This window comes from Tyto alba, unplaced genomic scaffold, assembly GCF_018691265.1.
Source record: "Tyto alba isolate M040663 unplaced genomic scaffold, T.alba_DEE_v4.0 Super-Scaffold_38, whole genome shotgun sequence".
In the NCBI taxonomy this organism is placed as follows: Eukaryota; Metazoa; Chordata; class Aves; order Strigiformes; family Tytonidae; genus Tyto; species Tyto alba.
Genome location: NW_024881313.1, coordinates 17,902,374 through 17,924,992, shown reverse-complemented (window position 1 = coordinate 17,924,992; position 22,619 = coordinate 17,902,374). Strand labels below are relative to the sequence as shown.

The window sequence follows — 22,619 nt, the reverse complement described above, 5'->3', positions numbered from 1 at the left end:
TTGTCGTTCCTGCAGGAGCTACAGTGTGTGTTTGAGACTATGTTTTAGTAGTGAGTGAATGTATACGGGTGGTACTCAGGCAGAAGTTACTTTACACTAATTCTCAGTAAGGGCAAAGAAAACCTGGTTTGGCCTGTCCTTCTCTTTAACACAAGGCACTCAGAAACACACGGGAGCCTGTTCGCAGAGAGGAAAGGAGGTGGAGCATTTGCAATGTTTGTATTTCATAAAGTGTAGCTTTTAAATGGGTGTTACTTGCCATGACTGTTGCTGTTTAAACTCCAACCCATAGGTTCAGCTGTGAGGGAGAGAAAAGTGCAGTTTTTAGATCTGTATTGGGATAGGCAGAAACCCACGAAAGAAATCCTTTTAAAAGTAATAAAGAAGTCCCAATTTGTATTGGTGTCTTGGAACTGTTACTATTTGTAGTAACATAATCTGGAGTAACTCTGTCATTGAGACCAGAATTTGGGCCCAAGATGGCAAATGTAGAGGATATTCACTCAGGCTGCTGCTACTTATTTTCCGCTCTGTCTCTCCCTTTCTCTTATACCTATATAAGCACACAAACTTTCTCTCTCTTTCTGTCTTGTTCTCTCTCACTGCTACTTCTGCCTCTCTCTCCTCTTCTTTAGGGAGCTGTAAAGAGATGTTACAGGCATCCCCACAACAGTGTTGACACTTAGGCCCTTTAAGCCCACACCCAATCCCTTCTGCAGTAAATGATTCTGCAAGATTAACATGGAAAATCTTTGAAGGAAGCCTGAAATGGAGTACTGTTCCATCAGGGGCAGGTCAAGGAAAACTTTTGTATAGACCTGCATCAACATATACATATCAGCTTATGACATGCCAAGTATGACGTATGCATCAGTGCTGGTTAGTAAGAGTACCTGGTGCCAGAATTCTTTCCAAGAAATCTGCCTCCATTAATTGCTGATATCCCAGATTCCTTTACCATTCTTTTGGGCATTAAGAACGGGTTCTTTCTGGGCCAGAGAGTGACATGAAGAGGGGATGTCTAATCAGAACTAAAAAAGACTTTGTTGAGAAATATCGTTCAGATAGTTTTTGTTTGTTTGTTTGTTTGTTTTGTTTTGTTTTGTTTTTAAATGTGTTTGATAGTGCTTGTTTGAAAGTACAGTAGCTATACCAGTTAGCATGCTTGTACTTTCATATTTGTATTTATCCTCTGTATGGACAGGGAGGAGAACAACAGAAAGACAAAAGATAGTAAACAGTTCTCTTCCTATAAAAATAAACTGTCAGATCCTCTGTTTGCAATTTAATAGGAGGTCACCATCCCAACTGGATCCTTGTTTTCCACAACATCCTCAGCCCACTTTGTTAACTAAACAGAGATCCGCTTATGTGAGCATCCAAGAAGCAAAGAAAGATGGGGGAAGGTGAGCCCAGGCAGCTGGCTGAAGACAGGATCACATTTTATTAATTGCCCCAAGGCCTTCCAACACTTTCAGCTGTTCAACTGAGCACACCAGCAGCTGCATTGTATCAAAAGAGGTTCCATAAATGATAACAGAGCTCAACACTGTAAAAAAAATTCTTTATTGTGGTTAAAATACATATATTTTCATAGAATAGCTGTAATATTGCATCCAAAGATTTATTTTTTGAAAAATCAACAATATTATCTTCATGAGATATAACCATGACATATAAAACAAATGCCTGATATAATGGGATTTTTCTTCACTTTCTTTCCTTACGGCTCACTGCTTACACAATCACTGACCACTTTTTGCCTATACTTGAGAAGCTTAGGTTTGTGAGCATATCTCACATCTTGGTCTCTCCTCCATCCCCTTGCCTCTTGAGTTTCTGGTAGAGTAGTACAAGCAAGGAATTCAGTAGTCCCTGGTCCATACACTTTGAACATTTGAGTTCCTGTACACAAACCAAACAAATTTACTCAACTAGCTCTAAGGTATGAACATAGATCTCTTTAGGATCAGATGTTAATGAAGGATAAATCAATGCTGGGAGGAAGAAAGCTCTTCCTCAGCCACTATCCATCCTGCACCCGTTCTGTGGGTGCTGATGGCTTCTGGGGGTGTGAGCAGGGTATGTGTCCATGCATGTGTACATGTGGATCTGTGTGGATGTGTGTAGGTGCACGTAGACCTGAGTCCCATGGGGCAGGATGGGGAAGAAGAGCAGACGCCATCTAATGCCAAAGGTTGCTCTGGTTCTGCCCAGCCCTGGAGGAGGTTTGGAATGACAGAGGAGGGACATGGAGCACTACTTACTTCTCTCATACCGTTCTTAGGAAAGGGGGGTGAATAGGCAAGGGGGAATATACTGAGGAAGAGAGAGGGCCTGCACCAGTGTGAAAGCATGCCTGGGGTGCAGGAACTCAATGGCCTCATTTGATTTGTGTTTTAAGCTTGCTGTTGGGGTGGTTTTGTTTTACTCAGGACCTGGCCAAGTTTTCCACTTTTTCTCTCACTCTCCAGATAAAGGAGGCTCAGTACTTCATTTTTATATGCCTTCATAATATACTTTTTCTTCTTTTTGATAACACAGGTTAGTCTAATTATACAGCAGACTTGTTGATAATGTAATTTGACTGTTCCGAGTATTGGGGATTTCTCTCCCAGCCCTGTCGAATTCGTGTGAGAGGTTTGTCTAGACAAGGAAATATCAGCACAAATTTGACAACCAGTACAATGCACGGAACAATGAGGGCGAGCATATAGGCATTTGGAAGATACCATCTGTACGATGATGGGCTCAGGAACCGGTTCCCACCGTAAACCAGTGTGTGTGCAGTGCACAAAATCAGAGTCAGATATCCCAGTTTGGACTAGGAGAGAACAAAGGATAAAAAGAAAGAAGTGAAGGTGAAAACAGTAAATTAAACCAAAACAAATGCAATTTACAGTAAGCTTTGTGGAATGTGCCAGTTTTGGGACTAATTGGGGACTGCTGCAATTAAACTATTTTATATAATATAAAGGCTTTTATTGTTTTTTAATAAAGATTCATTCAAATGGGTCTAGGTGAAACACACTTGTTGGTTTATTTTTCTCTATCAACAATTTTTGCTAGCTCACACGTACTGCCTAGTGGTTGTCATATTTTTGAAAATGCAGATAATATGTTGAAATTCAGTGGGGAGATCCAAGATTTTATATATCCTAGTGCTAATCCATCCAGAACTACCATACTGTGCAAGTTTTTGGCCTTGATAAAACATTCATTGGTAGTAATTTCCCCTTCCCTTTCATCCCCTCCCCTGCCAGCCCAGCTCCTGCAGAGGCATGGCAGCTTGCACCAAGCTTCCTCTGAACAGGAGGCTGAGATTAGTGTTACCAAGGACAGCCTGTTTATAGGCACAGCAGTTTTTAGAATCTGCAGAAACTGCAGATTCTCTTTGGATGCTTGGTATTGAGATGATCTGAGTTATAAAGTAATTTTTCAGACCCATTTAAATGAATTACCTTGTGAACCAACAAAATTTTCCCAATAAATGGCTAAAATCCTTTGTGAATTAGCATAATTGTTGAATTTGATAATTCCATGATGTCAGCTTTCTGTCTGTAATTTAGGAGCTCATGTCTTCCCAGTTTTCTTTTAATGCAGTAATCCCAGTGGTACCATAAGCAGCCATCAGAGCAGTTGTGTTTTTTTACAGGTGAGCTATATAGCCGTGTAGACTGTTTTTCACTGTGTGATGGTGGATAGTGCACACATCACCTTTGGAAATACTAATGGAGGAAAGTCCTAAGTCTATAGTAAACCTGCCTGTGGTCATAGGTTAGAAGGGAATAAAGTTTTTTTCAGAATAAGTCTTTTTCTTACCTGTACAAATCGAAATTCTCTCCAGTTGACATTGTTGCTCACTGAAGGCAAGGAAGTTATTCCCAGAAGAACAAATAAAAAAAATCCTAAAATCCCCAAAGCCAAATAAGAGTCACTAACCCAAGCATTAGTGGTGTTGAGTGGTTCTGTTTTATTGTTCAGTGCCTGAAGAAAAGAAGACCAGGTTTATCTTAGTTATAGCATGTTTAGGATCCATATGCAGAACAAATATCCTTTAAGGAGATAAATGTCATTAGAGATTTACTTTGAACACCTACTCAAAATGCATAGGAGTCATTATGATACATATAGGTTCCATGTACCTATAATTGTTGTGTGTATTTTACTCTGCTGTAGAAGACCTACTGTTGAGAACAGGTATGTGATCCTTTGTTGTTAAATAAGGCCAGAAAGTCAAAACATGTGCCATTTTCAAAGTCAAAGTATGTGCCATTCTTAAACGTATATGGAGAAATAGGAAAATATGTTTCTTTGAATTACTCTTAATATTTCCACTTCTTATTTTACTAATATGTAAACTATCTAGGAGGAAGTCTGAGGCCAGAAATCCCCTCAGCTCAACATAATATCAACAAACTTTGGATATACCAGTGGTTAAAAGGAACACAGAAACTAGGGAAGTAACCTTATTGGAAAGAACATTAGACTGTCCACATGAATTTCTGAAGCTCAAGATAGAATGTAGCATTTATAATAGGGCCAGAAGAAATGAAGACATAAAGCAGGGAACAAAACTTACCTGGGAGATGATTCGGCTGCTGATTCTCCATCTTACGAAGGAACGAATTGGGATAACAAGAGTGTACAAAACATGCAGGGAAGCAAATGCCAAGGCTACTAGTCCGAGTTGTTTCCTACACATCATCCATTTGTCCAGCCAGTCTGGGAAGCGGCGGTATTTAGTACCTCTGTATAACTGAATAATTGCTGCAAGTACACCAGGAAGATAAACCAAGGCAAGAAGGATGAGTGCCAATATAGGGCAGATCCGATTTGGAATAGAAATTGCAATAAAAAATGAAAAGTCTTTGTTATCATAAACATAAGAGTAAATTACATCACGAATCAAACAATAGAAGAAGAAGAATGCAGTTAGGCCAAGGGACAAAAGGATGGGAAACTTCCACATTGGAAAGAGCTGCAGAGGGTAATTTTCTATTTCCTGAGCAGCCAAGAGGGATCCCTTATCTAATGGAGTGAGACCCAGTGCACGAACAATATCCATCACCCTTTGTTTAGCTTCCATGTCATCTCCACAGACAAACACCTGCAGAAAAAACAAACAGAAGTTTTATTTAGACACACTTTGTGACATTACTGCCATCCTGACTGGATATGGATGATGAGCACAGGCTTCCTAGGATACATGTTGGCTTCCCTGCTGGCTTTAATTTATACAGGCAAAAAGTAACCTGTAGGTACTTTCTTGGCCCAGAAGTCCAAGAACTAAGAGTATGAATCTTTTCTTTGTGGAAGGAGATTGTTTCAAGTGGCAAAAAAGAATCAAAAAAGAAAAGAGCAATGTATCATACACTTAGTACAAGTCTTTGCCTAGAAGACTTGACATACTCTTCTGAAGACCTGCAAACAGTTTGTAAGTACAAGATTTTATGGAAGCAAATAGGAGCAAAATTTTCAATTGCTGCTACAGTGGTCTGTAAGTACTCCAGGGAACCGGGGACAGAGATTTTTAAAACATGATTGCTCTGTCACAAAAACAAATACTATTACTTTCCAAGTCTAGTAAAATAGTGAAGAAACCTTTTTTTTTTTTTTTTTTTTTTTTTTTTTTTTTGTGAGTGTGCAAGACAATACTCCTTCTGGAACTGGAAGAAAGGGGACAATTTCTGTCTTACTGATATGATGAAGGCTTGTAGAGTTTAGGCTTTGAAATCCTTGGGTCTTTAGTTTAGACAAAACCATTTATCTGGCAGCAGAAAGTAAGGCTAGCAATGGTTTGAGTAGCTGGCTGAAACTGTTGTACAAGAGCAGGAGAAAGCAGGGTAATAATAAATGATTTGTCTTCAAGTAAGTTGCCATGTTGCTTCCCGTGACCAACTCTGTGGTTAAGAAGCTGATTAAAATGGTTTGCACACACTGTTGTGTTAAACTTCTGTGGTGATGGATTCTGATTTAGAAAACTTCATCAATTTGTTCACCTTCCAGCTCACTTCTGTTGCCCATACTCATTCTATTAACCTATCACATCTTTTGCGTCCCTTATTTTGCTCTCTTAATTTTATTCTTGCTTTGGTATATTCCTCCTATCTCCTTTCTGTTTAACTTTACATTCCTGGTGAACAATTGATGCTGCTCTCAGTTCCTCCTCCTGGTCTTCTGGTTTGCCGTCTCTTTCTAGCTCTGCTATCTTCCTTTCCTTGCTCCTCTTGCTCTGAACACCTTACCAAGTTTGGAGGCAAGCTATCAATATTCCTTGTCATGACGTATTACAAATCATTAGTAAATTTTAGCTCACATTTAATTTGAAATGGACAATTATAGTGAAAATTTCATCTCAACCCTGTCTGATTTGTATGTCCTGTGTGTGTTTTGTCTAGCTGTTAAGAAACCATCCAATATATAACTCTATGAGATAGGAAATCGCAGCTGCTCCGTCTTACCTGCCGGCTTGCATCCAATGTGCCGGACTGCAAGGCCCAGGCTGACACGGTGTTAAAAGCTTTCACAACCTTAGCGCCAGGCACCAGCTGAGCGAGGTACTCTGCGTTGGATTCAGGATACTGGTTTATTTTTAAGTTGTTGCTTACGTCCACCAAGACTTTTCCATGGAGAATTTCTGCTAGTGATGCAAGGAAGTTGTAATGTTGCCTCTGGATTGCTATAATGATGATGGCAGCTTTCTGTGCTGCCTCTGCGTGGCTCAACACCTCTGCATCCTTGGGAATCAGGCTGGATTTCTGTTTGCTCCGGCTTCCAAAAACGACAGGGTAGCCAGACTGAATCATTTTATGCCCCAGAGCTCTTCCAAAATCTCCAGTTCCAAATATACACACTGTCTCTCTTTTGTTAGAAGTGTTAGGAGCCAAAGCCATTGTGTTGGAAGAATTTTTATTCATCTGTTTAAAAAAAAAAAAAAAGTAATAGGAACAAACTAAGCAAAACATTAGTTGCTTGAGAATGAATGAAAGGTTAACATCCACTCTGACTATACAAAATAAATATCTCAGTTTTCTTGCCTCTTAATATGCTTCCTGCACACTCTTCTGAATACATACTCTTAGAAGGTTTCTGTACAGTTTTTAAAAAACAGTTCTGGATATTTACCTCTCCATCTCTTACAGCACCCTCTTTTCCATTCATTTTATGTTTTTTAACATTCAGCTGAACTGTTGCAGTTTTCCTCTTAAATGAAAAACAGGAGGAAAAGATACAGGAGCACAGAGAGCAAAGATTGCACACATTTCAGAGTAATTTCTGTTTACGTATGCTGTAGAAAAACATTGAAGAGGAGTGTGTTTCTAATCAGATTAGAACCTGGAAGGTCTTTTGTAAGATACTTGAAGAAGAGCTATTACAACAGGCAGCTACAAACCTATCTGTTGTCCTCAGTATTTCCTTAATACAACTAGTCAGTGCTAGTTTGTTCAATTATTGTTCTTCAATTTCCTAAAAAATGTCCTGTGAAGCATTTGGACAGTAGAATTGGAATACCTCATGTTGAATATTTATTTTTTATATTTGTATATTACTCATAATAAAATTCTCTTTGAGGTTTTCATCTATCCTCCTTTATCACTGTACCTGGAAGCTTCAAAGTCTTTAATGTATTATCCATACGATAGCAGTAGGTACACTCTGTACTTGCAGAGTGAGACCCATGATACAAATATAGAATCAAAAAGGTCTGCTCCAAAGGTCTGGCAGTAAGTCCACATGCTGTTGTCCTCACTTTGCAAAAGGTGAACTCAGACCAGAAAACCTAAGGCCTGAAGGAAATACTTCCAGCTGGAGATCTTGGGAGACCCCTCTCTTCGACTGGCCAGCAATTAAGTACTTAGAGCAGCCATTTAATTTGCAGGAGCCCTGATTCATGTCTTTCACTGCATCACAAGTATCTGTCTTAATTAAAGCTGTGGGAATAACTGATTTTCCAATTTGCAGGAAAGAAATGCATTAAATTATTGGCTAGACCCAAAACAATTGCTTTGCTATTGCTGTTTATTAACCCTTTGGTTACATTCTTCTGTGAAGCACCGTTCAGAATGAAACTCTGAAATTTAAAAATACTGAGATGATGTTCATTTTCTTTTATATTTTTCTCTATCTAGAAGAGTTTTTGCTTTTTAAAAATCTGGAAAGACTTTCAATTGACTCAAAACTTGCATTTGTTTGGTGAATAAAAAAAACAAGCCTGAGCTTCCCCCTACCCTGCTGTGACTTAGAGTTAAGGGCGGTGAGTCAGGGATGCACAAATCTTTTTGCCCCGTGCTGTAAGCTTCACTAGTAAAATAGCAGAGAAATGCTTATTCTGAGAATCATATGTGAAGCTTTTGGCTTGAACTAGCTCTGTATGTAGCTAGCTAACCCTCAGTTGGTATCAGTGCCTGCTCAGCACTGTTGTTGCAATGAGCTGTGGGAGCCCTGGGATTTAGAGAGCTGCCAAGGGAGTTTGCTTCTGTCATTATGGGAAGGAATCGATTCAGGCAGAGAGGGGCCCGATGATCTGTGTGCTCATGGCCTGTGAGGCTTGTGCAAGTCCCAGGGGAGGCTTTGCAGCACAGCAGGGAGTTAGCCCCAGCCCTCCTGAGGCTGCCGTCCCAGCTACCCAGCCGGACTTGGTGTACTTCCTCAAGTAACACGCTGAGCATGAAAATAGATCCTCAAAGGAATACATCTGAATGTCGCTTGCATATTTGTGTGCTCTGACACATGCATACAAATGCAAAGTCCTTTGACATATTTAAAAATGATTCTCTGAGGGCTTTATTAATGTCCCATGAAGCTCTAATGTGACTAAAATTATGAAATTCCTTTTTTGAGATAGTCTGTATTTCAAAAAAGAACAGAAGAGTTGTGTATGTAATATTAATAAATGGTCCAACTCAGTACCTAATAAGACTCAACTTTCCTTTCTTAATTTTTCCTTTTTAACAAAGTAGGCTGCTGTCTAAAGTGAAAAGTAAAACTTATTTATAACACATGATCCTCCAGTTGAAAACTTCTGTATTTGCCCTCAAGAAATCATTAAGTTATTGCTGAGTGAACTGTGCAAACTACTCTCCAAAGTAAGACCGGAAAAAAACAAAACTCAAATGTCTGTTAACAGGTAATATATTTGTAGATTGGTTAAAGTTATGTTTTGTTCGAGCTTATAAAAAAATTTAATACAGAAATGGATCCACCAGCAAGAAATAAGTCTATGAAGTGCTTTTGTTGTTCACTAATACTGAACATCTCATTTGCTAGTGAACACTGAACTCATCTTGCAGAAAAGAGAAAAAGAGGGAGATGAAAAGAAAAACTAATGCAGGGAACACTTTTTTTTTTTTTTTCCAAAATACAGTTTCTTGGAGCACTATCTAAGATGTAAGGGAACTTGTACAAGGCAGTGAATATTATTCCATAGAAAGCTGAAGAGCGTTAAAGCTGCCTTCAATACTAGTGGTCTAATTTAGCTTAATAACATTTTTAACAAGTTGTCCGGGTTTCAGCTGGGATAGAGAATTTGCTTGAATAAAGTAAGCAGTATTTACCTTTTATTTTTAAGAATTACTTAAGAGGGATGCCCATAGCTGCTATGATGGTATACGTTATATGTTAGAAATAAACTGGTCACCAATGACATTTTTAACAAATTAAGTATGTTGTAAAACTGATATTAATTTAATAGTGTATCTGCGACTTCTGAACATCACATATAAGACAAGGCAAGTTTGCTTTTAAATCCCAGGCCTTTTGGACCATGTTGCCTTGTAACAGACATAAATTAATTGAATTTTCTCCATTGAATCCTTTTTTACCTTCCTTCCAATATGCCTTTGTGCCAGCTGGTTGTTGCTGAACTAAAAGAAGGTTGTGGGATTTCCAGTGAACTTCTGGAGGTTAATTCAGTTGGTAGGTTATGAGCACATAGACAGTGCATAGCTGAATTCTGGCTTTTCTGTGTGTATTTGGAGAACGTGCAGCCTCTGATGGCAGCTGGCTGAGTATAAAGTCAAAACAAGGAAAATGGCTTCCTGGAGTCCATGACTGCAATAGCTGCAGTGTGAGAAGATAGTAGTTTTTACAGGACAAGGCATTTTATTGTCATACATCAGTGTGAAAGACGGGAAGCAGAAGTACATCACAAGGGCCACAGGGCCAGGCTGGTGTCTGGGAGCTCAGCCCAAAGGCTGACATGGGGGTTTCAGTAAGCAGCAGACAGGAGGGGGGGTCTGCTCCATGCCCATGGGTTATGCTGAGTGCTCTCAAAGCACCAGAGGAAAGCAGAAATACTAGCAATGAAACATGTAGGCATCATTATCTGTTCTTTTATATACATAGCCATGTAGCATCGGAGGAAAAGCCATAGAGATTTGTATCCATACATAATATTTTTGCTTATATTCATGCCCTAACATTAGAGTACTAGTGATGCCTGTGGTTATTTGAAAACTAACCCATGTAATGATTGACTGTGTTCTTTCTCTTCTGCATTGTTGCTGTAGTCTTATACACTGAATTATCCTATTTTAAGCAAAATCGTGGTAATCTCTGAGTCTGTGTGGTCAGTAATGATAAAAGGAGCTGCTGAAAGAAAAAAAGATAACTACAAAACTGTTGTTTCTACCCACTGCGTAAACACTAGGGGAACTGAATGTGGGTACAAGTTTAGTTCAGCAGTTATATATAAACATATGGTTATGTATGAATTTGAATGAAAATGGGCACATTGCTTTGCACATGGGAAAAAGAAGGGATTTCCTAGCAGAAACAATGCCACAGATGAAGTACAGTGCCAAAAGCAAATATGCTGAGATGGGACAGAGACACAGATTGGGATGGATAATGGAAAGATCAGAAAGATGTAGCATAAAATGGCAGATGGGAGATCAGTGGAATGATGCAAAAGGTATAAAGACAAGATGAAAGTAGCAGGAAAGACTAATTTTACTACTTACATTTAAAAATGAAGCAAAACAAATAACTGGTAGTGATCTCAGGAGATTATCTAGTCTAGCTCCCTCCCTAAGGCTGTGATGAACTATGTTTAAACCAAGTCTGACAGACGTTTGTCTAATCTGTTTGTAAAACCTTCCTGTGTTGGGGATCCTGAAGTATTCCTCACCTACTGCTTTCTCAGCCATACTATTAGGCAGAGTTTCCTACATGTAATCTATAACACCTCCTCCACAGTAGACACAGGTGTCAATTTAACCCCCTTCTCTTTGCAGCAGCCTTTGTTGGACATGAAAGCTGTTACCATTTCACCCTTTTCTTCTCTAGATAAAACAACTCCAGATCTTTCCTTGCAACTCATGCTTCTGAGAGTGGTGATCTTTCTCATGGCTTTCTTCGGATCTTTCTAGGCTAAACTGCTCCAACTGTTAATTAAAAGTATGGTGCTAAATCTGAATGCAGTACTCTTGCTGAGATCTTACCAGATAGAAAAGGATGGCTTCACATGCCTCATATACGTCATCCTGCTGTCACATTTGTCTTATTCACAACACAGCTGATTCAGTCAGCTGGTGATGCATTAAGGTTATGAGTACTTTAACAAGCAGTGTGTGGCAACAGGAACCAAGATGTGGAGTGAAACAGATGGTGCTGAGCACACGATGTGTCCATGTGTCAGAGATTTCCACATTGGACTAACTTTGGTCTAGTACAACAGCCTGAGTGCCCATTAGCAGCTGCAGTGCATTGGGATGCACCTAAAGCATGTCTTCTGGCTCAGCGTTCGTGGAAAGGAACCTAGTTTCATATGCTCCAAGAGATCTCTGTGGTGTTAAGCAAAGCTTGGAAAGTGGTGATCTGCTTCTACATCTGATCAGAACTCAAATACTAATGTAAATGCATCCCGTTACACCCAATCTTCTAATTGGACTGCTCCCACACCACTTGCTCCATCCTCAATTTCTGTCATTTTTTTCTGACTCAGAGCTGTATCGTGCACTTGTCCCTGTTGAATAGCACCACATTTTTTCAAACAGTAGCTTCAATTTGTCAAGATCATTTTGATTTCTAAGCCTGTCCTCTAATATGCTTTCAGCCCTTTTCAACTTTGTCAGACTGTCAGCTTTAATAAGGATAGTGTCTATTCCAGCATCTATGCCATTTTATGAAATTCTGTAACAGGACTTTTGCCAGGAGAGACCCGCTGTATATTTGCAGTAAATGTAGTCTTCCATTTTGATTATGTAAATGTAGTCTTCCACAGTGATTAACTGAGAGACTGAAAATGTTTCTTTTGCTACTTCTGCAGAACCTTACTTTATATTAATTTATATCTAGGCTGCATTTTCCTAGTATGTATTTGAAAATCTTCTCTAACATTTACCATACTAAAAACTTCACTCATGTCAAGCTGTATAGCCTCTGTGATTCACAAGGCCTATTATCCTGTTATAAGAGGAAATGGGGTTGGTTTGGAATGATTTGTTCTTGATTAATCCATGTGCCTATAACCTGTTTCTTTCTTATCTTCTATTTGCTTCTTCTGTTTGTTTGAGAATTGCACTTAAATGGATTGGGCCATAATTCTGCACCTTCTCTTTTTACTTTTAAAGATAGCTGTTATTCTTGCCTTTCCAGTCTTGCAAAACTCTTCCACACAGTTCTTAAAGGTAGTTATTAATGGCTGTGGAAATGCTTCAGTTATCCCCTGAACAATGTGAGGTGAATTCCATCAGCCTTACTGATCTCAGATCATTTAACTCACCTGAGCACAGCCTAATCTCTTTCTTCTGTCATCTAGCTGGAATTTTCAGCTATTTTCTGCTGACGTAAACCCTTTTATCACAGTTGACCCTTCTAGTGAAGAAAGAGCAAAATAGGCATTACAGAGTTGGCTTTCTCTGAGTCATTAGTCAATAGCTTTCTCTCAGTTGAGTGGTGGATCAATTCCCTCCTTGATTTTCCTTTAACAGTTTATGTTTTTACAGGAAACTTCTTGTTATTCTAGATGTACCTTACTAATTACATTTTTTATGCTGTGGCTTTTCAAATCTTAACAGATTAGTACTATTCTTCCATGCTTGTCCATAGATTTTGATTTACATATGCTATTTGAGTTTGAAGTTTCTGAAGAACTCACAGCTCCAGCCATCTGTCTGTCTTACTGCAGTCCTTGCTCTGCATTGCAATCTTTATGTTTCTGCTTTTAATACAGTTCATTTAAGCAGCTGCCAAATTTTCTGGCTTAATTTTCCTCTCAACCTGTATTTCTGGAACACCACCCTCCCACCTTCAGAATCTAGTATACTCTGCTTATAATTTTGCTAGGTGGACAAATCCATTTTTGAGCACCTGATCTCATCTGGTGACCTGTGGTGGCTCCCAGCTGTGACAGAACCTCTGTATTTTCCTCTCTATCATTTTCCAAAATCTTCTACTGGGTCTAAGTTCTTTTAGCTTTTGATTCAGGGCAAAAGTTTAGAGGATGAAGCAGGATATAAGGACTATGAGAAGGTAAATGGCCAAAGCATTGCCAGGAGTTTGAACCATAGCCATGTAAAATAAAGTTTTATAAGTAGAATAAGAAGAGAGTTAAAGGATAGCACAGGTGTGATCCACGTAGGTTATGGTGTTGCCTGCTGTAGGAAGTAGTCTCAAGATTTATAACACTGATCCATTTATAATATTAAAAAAAACCAACCAACCAAACAAACCCTCATTGTAAAAATCATAATCCTGAAGGTGGTCATAAAGATTATATGCAGAAAAAATATTATGGGAGCATAACTTGAAAAAGTAAAATATCAAAGGCCCTCTTTCTATTTAAACTAAGTATTTTGACTGTTATTTCCTTGTAAATAACAGCAGGGACTCTCTTACACTATGAAAATAATAAACAGTGCTAGGCATGAGAATGGCCTCTGTGGAGCAGCTTGATATTGTTCTAGTACAACATTTTGGACGCAAATAAAGGTCCTGACATAATACATCTGGCCGATTATATAGCAGGCTGGGGGTAGATTCCTCTGTGTGAATTCATATTCAGTTATATGTGAGTCATGACAATAGTATTTACTGCATATTACAGTGATTCATGTACTAGAATATGAACAGTGCGTTTTCTAGGTTCACCTGCTGGGGAGACACTTGGGTTGACACTTTTGAACTTATTAAATTTAGGCCATCTCACAGCTGAACTCTAATAGTATCCTGCTGCATGAAGAAGTTAATTCTTCCCTTGCATTCACCAACCTTTGGTGTTTAACTCTGCTTGTACAGTAGTGAAATCGGGACATCTAGGATGAGTGATTTGGGTTCAGACTATGCCCTCCTATAGACCTCATTTTAAGCTGCTGACATGACTTCTTACATCTCACCTTAACTCCTCTGTACTTTTAACATAGAGGATTTGTCTGTTTCTATTTCCTTTTTTTTTTCCCCCAAATCTCTTGTCATTACAGCAAAGATCAGCTGAACTTTCTCACACAGCGTCCAGATATATAAGTCCTCAAGCCTCTGCTTAAAGGTCTTTTTCAGCCAAAACTCTTTCAGGAAGCACCTGAAAACATACAGTTCCTTACATGGATTCCAGAACTTGTTCACATAGTTTGAACCACATAGGTGGGGCTGAGCACATTGAAACTCATTTCACCAACAGAGATTCAGAGTGTGTCTTCTCCAAAACACTTTGAAACTAGATTCTTACCACCAGTGTGAAGAGAAAGCCCAACAAGCTGTCAGACTTGACATGATTACATGTCTTAATCCAGCTGGGCAACTGTGAGCTGATCTTGAATTGACATTATGGCTAAACTGATGTCATGCAAACCTTCGTAATACCTCTTTGAATAGATTAAACAGGTTCAATCAGATTTGCTTTCTCAATATCTGTGTACATCTGATCCTTCCCTACCTGATAAACATACATCCTTCTCAGTCATGGGTGGGCTGCACTCTTGGTAACCACCTGGCTTTGACACCACGCTAATGGCATGCACTTGTTCTGGTGGCGATGAAGAACAGTGCCTACAACCAAGAGTGTCAAAGACAGTGGATGTGGCCATTTTATTTATGTATTTAATTTATTGAGTTAGTTAGTTTTATTTGTATCAAGTCTCTTTTCTCACAGTTTCCTTCAAATCCCTGTATACATGTGGATGGGCATGGTGAACTTCAACCAAATAAGTAAATGAGTACACATTTTTGTTTGGAATTATACTTTTTTCATTGGTAATTTTTAGTTTCCCATGCTGTCAAGTTCTCCAAAGTAAGTTAAATGGTTTATTTCAGGAATAGAGTTAATTTTCATTATTGTCTTAGCTGTTTATTGCATGTACTGGCAAGTAGAACCAACTGTTTTGTTTTTGGTTTTCTTTAAAATGAGAATCCCACTTTGTCTTGTCATCTATGATCAAAAGGTGTATACTAGACAAAAGTGCCCTAATACACTAAAATTGCATATAGTAGCTCAGTAAATATAGTAGAAAAAGAGAGTGATTAATGTTTAATTTCTTGCATATGTAGTACTGCAGCTTTGGAATTATCTTTATGAAGTATTTCTCACATACATAATATTCAGTAATTCTGGTATAGCTTGGAAAACAGGTGAAATGTGATTTTAAAAGTCTTCTCAGAAAGACATGTGCACTACTGTGAGTCAATCTCATTTACTTAAAATTTCATTTTACCATTCCCACAGAGAGAGAAAGAACACACTCTATAACAAATGCTGTTTCTTATAAGCTGACAGTTGTAGAACCAAATCTGCCCTAAATTATAAAGTGCATTTTCTGTTGCTTGATACACCTAAAACTGAAAGGCATGTGGCTAAACTACTCTCACATGATTAATCCAGTACTTAAACACATAAAGAAAATAGCAGAATAACTCTTAACAAATGTATTACAACAAATTATTCATGAATTTTCTTTCAAGCAAATGAATATCTGCTGTTCTTCTCAGCAGAAAATCCTGGGCTCCAAGTTTTGAAAAAGCTGATAAAAAATAATTGTTTGAGACAATAAATCCTCCTACAGAGGACATTGCGTTTCCCACATCTTCACTTTTTATCAGGAGAACACTAAAGCTGCCTGGAGGCTCTTCAAACAGATGAAGTATAGGCCTAAATAGATGTGCTTAATGTTGTCTAAATCATAGCAAAGTACTGAGAGGGCTGGAAATCTCACCACCTCCAGCTGCTCCCATAAACACGTAAGACCCAGCTATAACTTGAGTAATTTCCTCAGTCTTTTCAGAGCTGTTGTACTGTTCTGAGGTGTGTAGGTATTAAGCTTTAATCCAGCCTAGTCAACTGCAAGGAGAATGAAAATATTTCATAAAACACCTGAAGGTGAGCAGAGGTGAGGAGAGACAGACCTGCCTGCAGTGCAGGGGGAACTGGATTTATCCCAGATGGACCAGGAGATGTCCTGAAACCTTGAAAGACATGTTTTCAGATCCACTGCGCATGGAAAAGCACCTCCTGGACTCCTGCTGAGTCCTTCCCTCACTGCAAAGCTATTCTTCTGAGCATCTTTTATCTGCCATTTAGAGACATTAACAAATAGCTCTGTCTCACAGAGAAAGAACACTGGAAATAATGAAGCCTGGCTTCCCAGGGGTTTGTGTTTCTTGGCTGATTACAAGCGCTGATTGAAAACGCTTCTAATCACAGGAGATGACTCCTATAACATTTCTTGTGGATTTTTAGGTCTTTTAAATATATACGGTCACAGTATAGTCTTTAATTTTTCATGATGCTTCTCTGGGCTCTTCAGCTGCCTTTTTTTCATGCAGCATAAGGAATACAGAGCCTTCTCTCCTCCTGCTATGTTTGTTTGAAATCACTAAAAAAATGATTAAGGAACACACATAAACTTACATACACTCATATGTCTCTGCATGATCAGAGAAATCTCACTTCATATAGAAATCAGGCTAAAATAATGAACACCCTAAAAAATTCCTGATGTACACACATCCACATGCATGTCTGTACCACCAAAAGAGAAGGAAACAAGTGAGAAATGGCTCTTCAGTTGTGACCCTGTGTTGCTGTGGTCTGTCGAAAGCCATGGAGGATGATGCAGTGGATGTTATTTGGGATGCTTTTACTGACAGTCCATCAGCAGGATACACTGAGACTGGAATGATCTGGCATTAGACCAAGAACCAACCAAAACCAGACCTTCTGAGAGTTAAAAATGCAAGAGTTCAGGCTGCTTATTTATTATAAGCTCTAGGAGTGTGTGACAACCCTGACTCTCTTCCCATTTACGCTAATGGAATTGTTGATTTTCTGTTAGCTTGCTTTTGGACCAGGTTGACACAAGTGGGAAGAAAATGAAGCCCGGTTGCTTCATAACACCTGTGATAAAATCAAAGGTGAGGTCACTGCTGTGACCCAGCGACAATATTCTTGGCTGTTTTACACTCTTAGAAATCTGAGGAGCAAGAGGAAAAGTAAGATAAAAGATTTAAGAAAAAGGAGCATGAATATGAAGTTTTCTTGACAAAACAAATATATGTGGACTTGCAACAAGTCTGGAATGGGGCCAAGCAGATTTTACAGAAAGGTAATTAGTATATGTTGTTGCTCACACAAGCCTTTAAATGCTAAAATGTGTTTAAAGACACACAATTTAAGAGTGGATAACTTTATCAACTCCCTTATTCACTTAATAGGAAGTACATTAAATGTATTTACTTGATCCATTCCGTTTCCTTTCTTTCTTTTACGTGAACTTGAACATTTTCTTCTCCTACTTGACTGCACTTGAGTGGCATCTGCAGAGACATGTCTGCCTTCAGGACAAAACGAACACTGATATTTTCAGAAATAAAGAAATGATGTTCCTCACCAAAAAAATACCAAAAAAAAACCAAAACAAACCAAACCAAACCAAAATCCAAAACCAACCCCCCAAAAAAAACAAAACAAAACAAAACAAAAAAAAACACAAAAAAACTCCAAAATAATCAGTTTTACATGCTGTTGCATTTTTCAGTAAGGAAAAATTCTTATCAGTCAATCTTTTAAAAACTATCTCTTTCTGAAGATGGAAGAAATTCCCCTTCTTACTGAGCCAATGATTTCAGAACTCTTTAAGCAACAAACTTAAGCCACAGGCTTTAAAAATTAACCTCTGAGAAGCCTGAATTTAAAAACATGCTTTAAAAAAAAAAAACAAAACAAAACAACAAACCAGAGATGAGATTAGTGACAAATTTGCAGAACTGTTCAGGTCAGCATCCTATACTGAGAAGTGGAAAGATCTAGTCTGTTATTTTTATTTCGACCAAAGCTCACTTGGAGTTCAGATCAGGTTTTGCAGATGCCTGAGCTACTGCTGGTAATTTCCTAGCCTGGCAAGTGGGGAGGGATGGGTGTGCACAGCAGCAGGTCCTTACCTCAGCTTCCAGCCCCAGTGTTGGTACAAATGAAACTTCTCTGCCAGGGTAGTGCCTGTGAGCTACTGCTCTGGGGAGCACAGCATCGCCACTGAATTGGTCACAGAGCAGCACAGGGCAGACAGCGTTACCCTGTGCTACAGCCTGCTGCACAGGGGCATGGGAGCCTTACACAAGATCTCTGCTGCCTGATCTCTCTCATGCAGAGGCTAGCACCTTCAGAGAGAAGTCACCCTGGTTCCTGTCTTCTACTTGCTCCTGGGTCTCAGTCAAGGCCACTGGGTATCTCTTGCTCCTACACCTGTGAAATACGTGGGGTTGGAGTGAAGGAAAAGGTGGATATCTGGGACATGATCTGGAGCAGAGACAAATGAAAAGTTTATGTGTTCTTACTAAGCTGAAGAGGAAAGAAGAGGGTGCCAGGAGGTATGAAACAATGTCATGCTGCTTTTGTAATTGCCTAATCGGACAGAATAATTCCTTCCTGCAGGGTGACCCTCTTGTGAGTCTCCAGCAAGGAAATGCAATATAAAATGAGGAACTGGGTTTTCTGAACAAACCCATTGTCTTTATTGTGTTACCATTTCATGCTATTACAATTATTGCATAATTACCCACTTGTTTTGAGTACTCATATCTTTTTACATATTTCCTTCTCTCACAGTCCCTGTAGCATGGGACCACCCCAGAGAAATTCTTTGTCAAACATCCCTGTGCTCTAATGATGCCAGAAAGTGTTTTGCTCTTTGGCAATCAATCTCTCCACTAACTTTCTTAGCACTTAAGGCTTGTTTATCTAGAGGCCTACAGAAACTTGCTCACATAGTTGGTATCACTAATGGATTGGTGACAGGCAGCAATAAAACACTTTGATCCCAGTCCTCAGGTGCTGTAACTTGTCTGAGGTGGATGGCTGATCCAATTCCACCATTGATCAAGCAGTTTGTAGCAGATTATTATAACTAAGCACCTTTGAAGTGCCAAATTATATGAAGCTCTGGTGCAGTTCAGGTTGTACAATTCAAATGAAATTTATTAATATTCTAATTTTTATGGGGTATCATGCTGTTTATGGAAATGGTTTTTCTGCATGTTCAGATTTGTCCCAGTGAGGCTGCTCCACTTGGGAAAAGCACATGGAGGGAAATCATCCAGAGCTGAGAACCTGTCCTCACTCCCGATTTAATCTTAACCTCATGCTCTCCGAAGGAAGTCATGGGATCTGCATCTCTCAGTGGAGCTTTAGACCTGGCCTTGCCACTGAACCAGGATGCTCTGCAGCACTTTGCCAGCGTGACCCACAAAGCAGCTAAACCAAGCATGAGAAGAGCGTTCCTGAGCTGGGTAGCCTGAACCCGTCCCTCCAGCACACCGCCACCACCAAAGTTAGAGCATTCCTCCGGTAGTCCCACCAGGAGAGGGTTACCTCAAAGTAAAAAACCCCAAAAGCTTGAAGCTGCCTTTGCAATTGTGTCTCCAGGGCTGTACTCAGTAGTCACTATGAGTTTGGGAGGCAGCTTTGTCAGTGCTCTAATTAATGCTTTTGCTGGCAGCTATCCCTGCTCCTCCTCCGTTTCCAAGAAGCTCCGATATAACCGGTGCTTACCCAAGCTGCTGCCCACTGCCCACCATAGCCCTGCCGGGACACCCTGCCCAAACAGTGGCAGCAGGTAGGAGAGAACTGTTGGCAGCTGCCCCAAAAATGCTCTATGAGGACTTTTGAGAGAGCACTTATCTCTCATAGCCCTGTCTACAACACCAAATAAGTGAATTTACTGACTATTTCATTGGCCATGATCTCACTAAGGGGAATACATGTTGGAGAAATTTTGAAAAAGTATGTCAGTCTAAAGAGTGATGTCAAAAGATGAAAAAACCTCCCTTTTTTTTTTAAAGCATGCAGGGACAAAAATCCTTGCATTTGACCTACAATAAGCATCTGTAAAGGTGTCATTCAAGTACCTGTTCCTACCTTTTCTTCCCGAAAAGCAGCTTTCAAAAATCAAAGTCAATATACATTAAAATCTAAATAGAATAAAAATTAAGTCAAAATCCCGACATGTATAAAATGTCCCACAGCAAAAAAAAAGTTTAGAATGTTGCAGTTCCACTCTGCTAGCACTGTAACTAAGAACAGAAAGGGAGAAACGTTTGGCTCAAATCTTGAAGTTATCAAATAAACAGGTTTTAATAAAAATAGACTGGGAGGAAGTCAGGGAGGCCTTAAAATATGCCGATTTTAACTACTCTCCCTGTAAACCTCAGTTGCTGTGTGTATTTCTGAGGGACTGATTTTGTAGGGAGGAAAAGATGGTTCTGAGCATCCCAATGCTCATACTGGGCACATTGCTGGGATTTTTACTTTGGACTAGCTCTGGTCTGATCCTGTGAGCTTAATTGCCATTAGCAGTGGGATTGTTTTGTTTCATCCAAGAGCAGCCGAGATGGCATGTCCCCAGCCTGTTTTATGATGTGAAACACGTTATGGTACATGGTGGAGGGCAGCAGAGTCTGTTCTCAAGTGAGTTCCTGCTCTGAAGTAAATCACTAATGTAGGCAACACGTTTTGTTAATAATTTCTCAACATGAAGTAGATCCCTTATCTGGTTATCATTTCTGCCTGTGACTAGGAGAAATAATTTTAAAATGTGCTATCTGCCTAAAATTCTACAGATATGAAAATTGTTTAATATGTTTGTATAAGAAAATTCCAATATGGGGGAAGAAAGTACAGGGATGCTTGATTTCTCAATGACTGTTGGAATATTTTGGTATGTAGTTGAAGTATTACTTCATGCTAGTCTAAATCATTGCTATTAACAAATCTAGGAGCTTCAGGAAGGCCACATGTAAAAAAGAATTTACATCTTCTGCTACTTGCATCATTTTATAAAGTCTCAACAGTCTTGAAAAAATTGGCCTATAGTCTGAGTGACAGTTTGTGTTGCAGATTTAGAGGAGATATGAAATTTTCCTATATCAGAGCTGAAGAACAGTTCTGACAGCTGCATATGTCCTCTGAATTAATAATGTGGAGCTGGTATAAGACAATATTTAAGAAAAATCCATTTCTTTCTGCAGCATTGAAGCCCCTTACTTATAAAATATTAAACAGGATTAAAATTGGTATGCTGCTTGAATGGGAAGAGAAAACATGCAATCCACATCCGAATCCAGAAATGGAAAGAATCTTTAGTTCCAACTCTTATTAATGAAAACTTATGATTTGGGGTAAATCAAACATTCTTGGAGCACCTGCACTTGCTACTAAAATTCAAACCAGAATTTTGGCTCTGGCTTAGGAAAGAAAATCCACTTTCTAGCTTCATCATTTAAAACCCACTGACCAATCCTTATTTGTAACAGCTTTCTCCACTTCTTTAACTATAGCAAACACCTCTAGAAGATTAAATAAACTTGTTATCTGCTGTGTAAGCTCTCTGAATACCAATTGATTAATCCAAAATTCTGGTTTGTCCTAACTTTACAGATACAAATCCTTCCCTGTGTCTCAGAGTTTCCTTACATCAGCTCTTGGTGACTAATAGGTTGTATAGTGTCAATACAAAACCAGGAGACATGCCCTGCCTTTGTATTTTTTGTCTAGCAGGGAGAAAGGCTGGGGTAAAATTTTATCAGGAGACTTAAAACTCTAAGTTCAACCCCACCTAAACTTCTCAGGTTGATAGTTTAGCCAGTCTGTTCCCTGTTCCCACCTGCAGAAGTGAGAGAAACCTGTGGCTTGTCTCTGTAAAACTCACCTGTGCACTCAACCTTCTGCAGTCCCCCTAGGCGAGCCAGCACTTTCCCAGCCGGTGAATTGCTGTTTGTGATGGAGCAAGAGAGACCTCAGGAGCTGCAGAGAGGTCCTGTTGCTTGAAGCAAAGTGCAGAAACCCCGACAGCCTCGTTGGCATTTATCTAGTGGGAGCCAGGGCAAGTGCACAGGGCAGGGCCAAGCGAGGGGATGTTGCAAGCCTTGTCTGTCTGTGCGGCGTGAAAGAACTTCCCGTCAAAGTCTCAGGGAAAGTCCCAGCCCTTGTATTTACAGCTGAGGTGAAGCTGTGGTTGCTTTTGTCATGCTGGCACTGACTTGCCCCTTGGCTATCGGCCAGAGCTAAGGTCTGGCTGCATTCCCCTACTCTTGGAAGACTAACCTGAGAATTGCAGAAGGCAAGAAATGTTGTAGGAGCACAACAGCAGCTATTTGCCTGGAAGGCGAGCTGCTTTTTTCTGTGTCACAGCTAT

At 39.5% G+C, this 22,619-nt stretch overlaps 1 protein-coding gene across 1 annotated transcript; it reads right to left on the bottom strand.

The window, feature by feature from the left end:
* Nucleotides 1-1,547: 1,547 nt before the first annotated feature.
* On the bottom strand, nucleotides 1,548-22,351 carry STEAP4 (STEAP4 metalloreductase). The gene is made up of 5 exons (XM_009973765.3): nucleotides 22,134-22,351; nucleotides 6,465-6,920; nucleotides 4,583-5,110; nucleotides 3,823-3,987; nucleotides 1,548-2,824 (listed from the first exon to the last, which is right to left on the bottom strand). Exons 2-5 carry the CDS (start codon nucleotides 6,918-6,920, stop codon nucleotides 2,555-2,557), a joined length of 1,419 nt encoding a protein of 472 aa, XP_009972067.2. The 5' UTR covers nucleotides 22,134-22,351; the 3' UTR covers nucleotides 1,548-2,554.
* Between the last annotated feature and the right edge of the window lie 268 nt (nucleotides 22,352-22,619).

Excerpts from the sequence above, each read along its gene's own strand:
- STEAP4 (XM_009973765.3), bottom strand. The coding sequence starts at position 6,920 with ATGAATAAAAATTCTTCCAACACAATGGCTTTGGCTCCTAACACTTCT. Across the intron at positions 5,111-6,464 it reads CATTGGATGCAAGCCGGCAG|GTGTTTGTCTGTGGAGATGA; the intron begins GTAAGACGGAGC and ends TTTTTTCTGCAG. Across the intron at positions 3,988-4,582 it reads GCAGCCGAATCATCTCCCAG|GCACTGAACAATAAAACAGA; the intron begins GTAAGTTTTGTT and ends TCTTTTCTTCAG.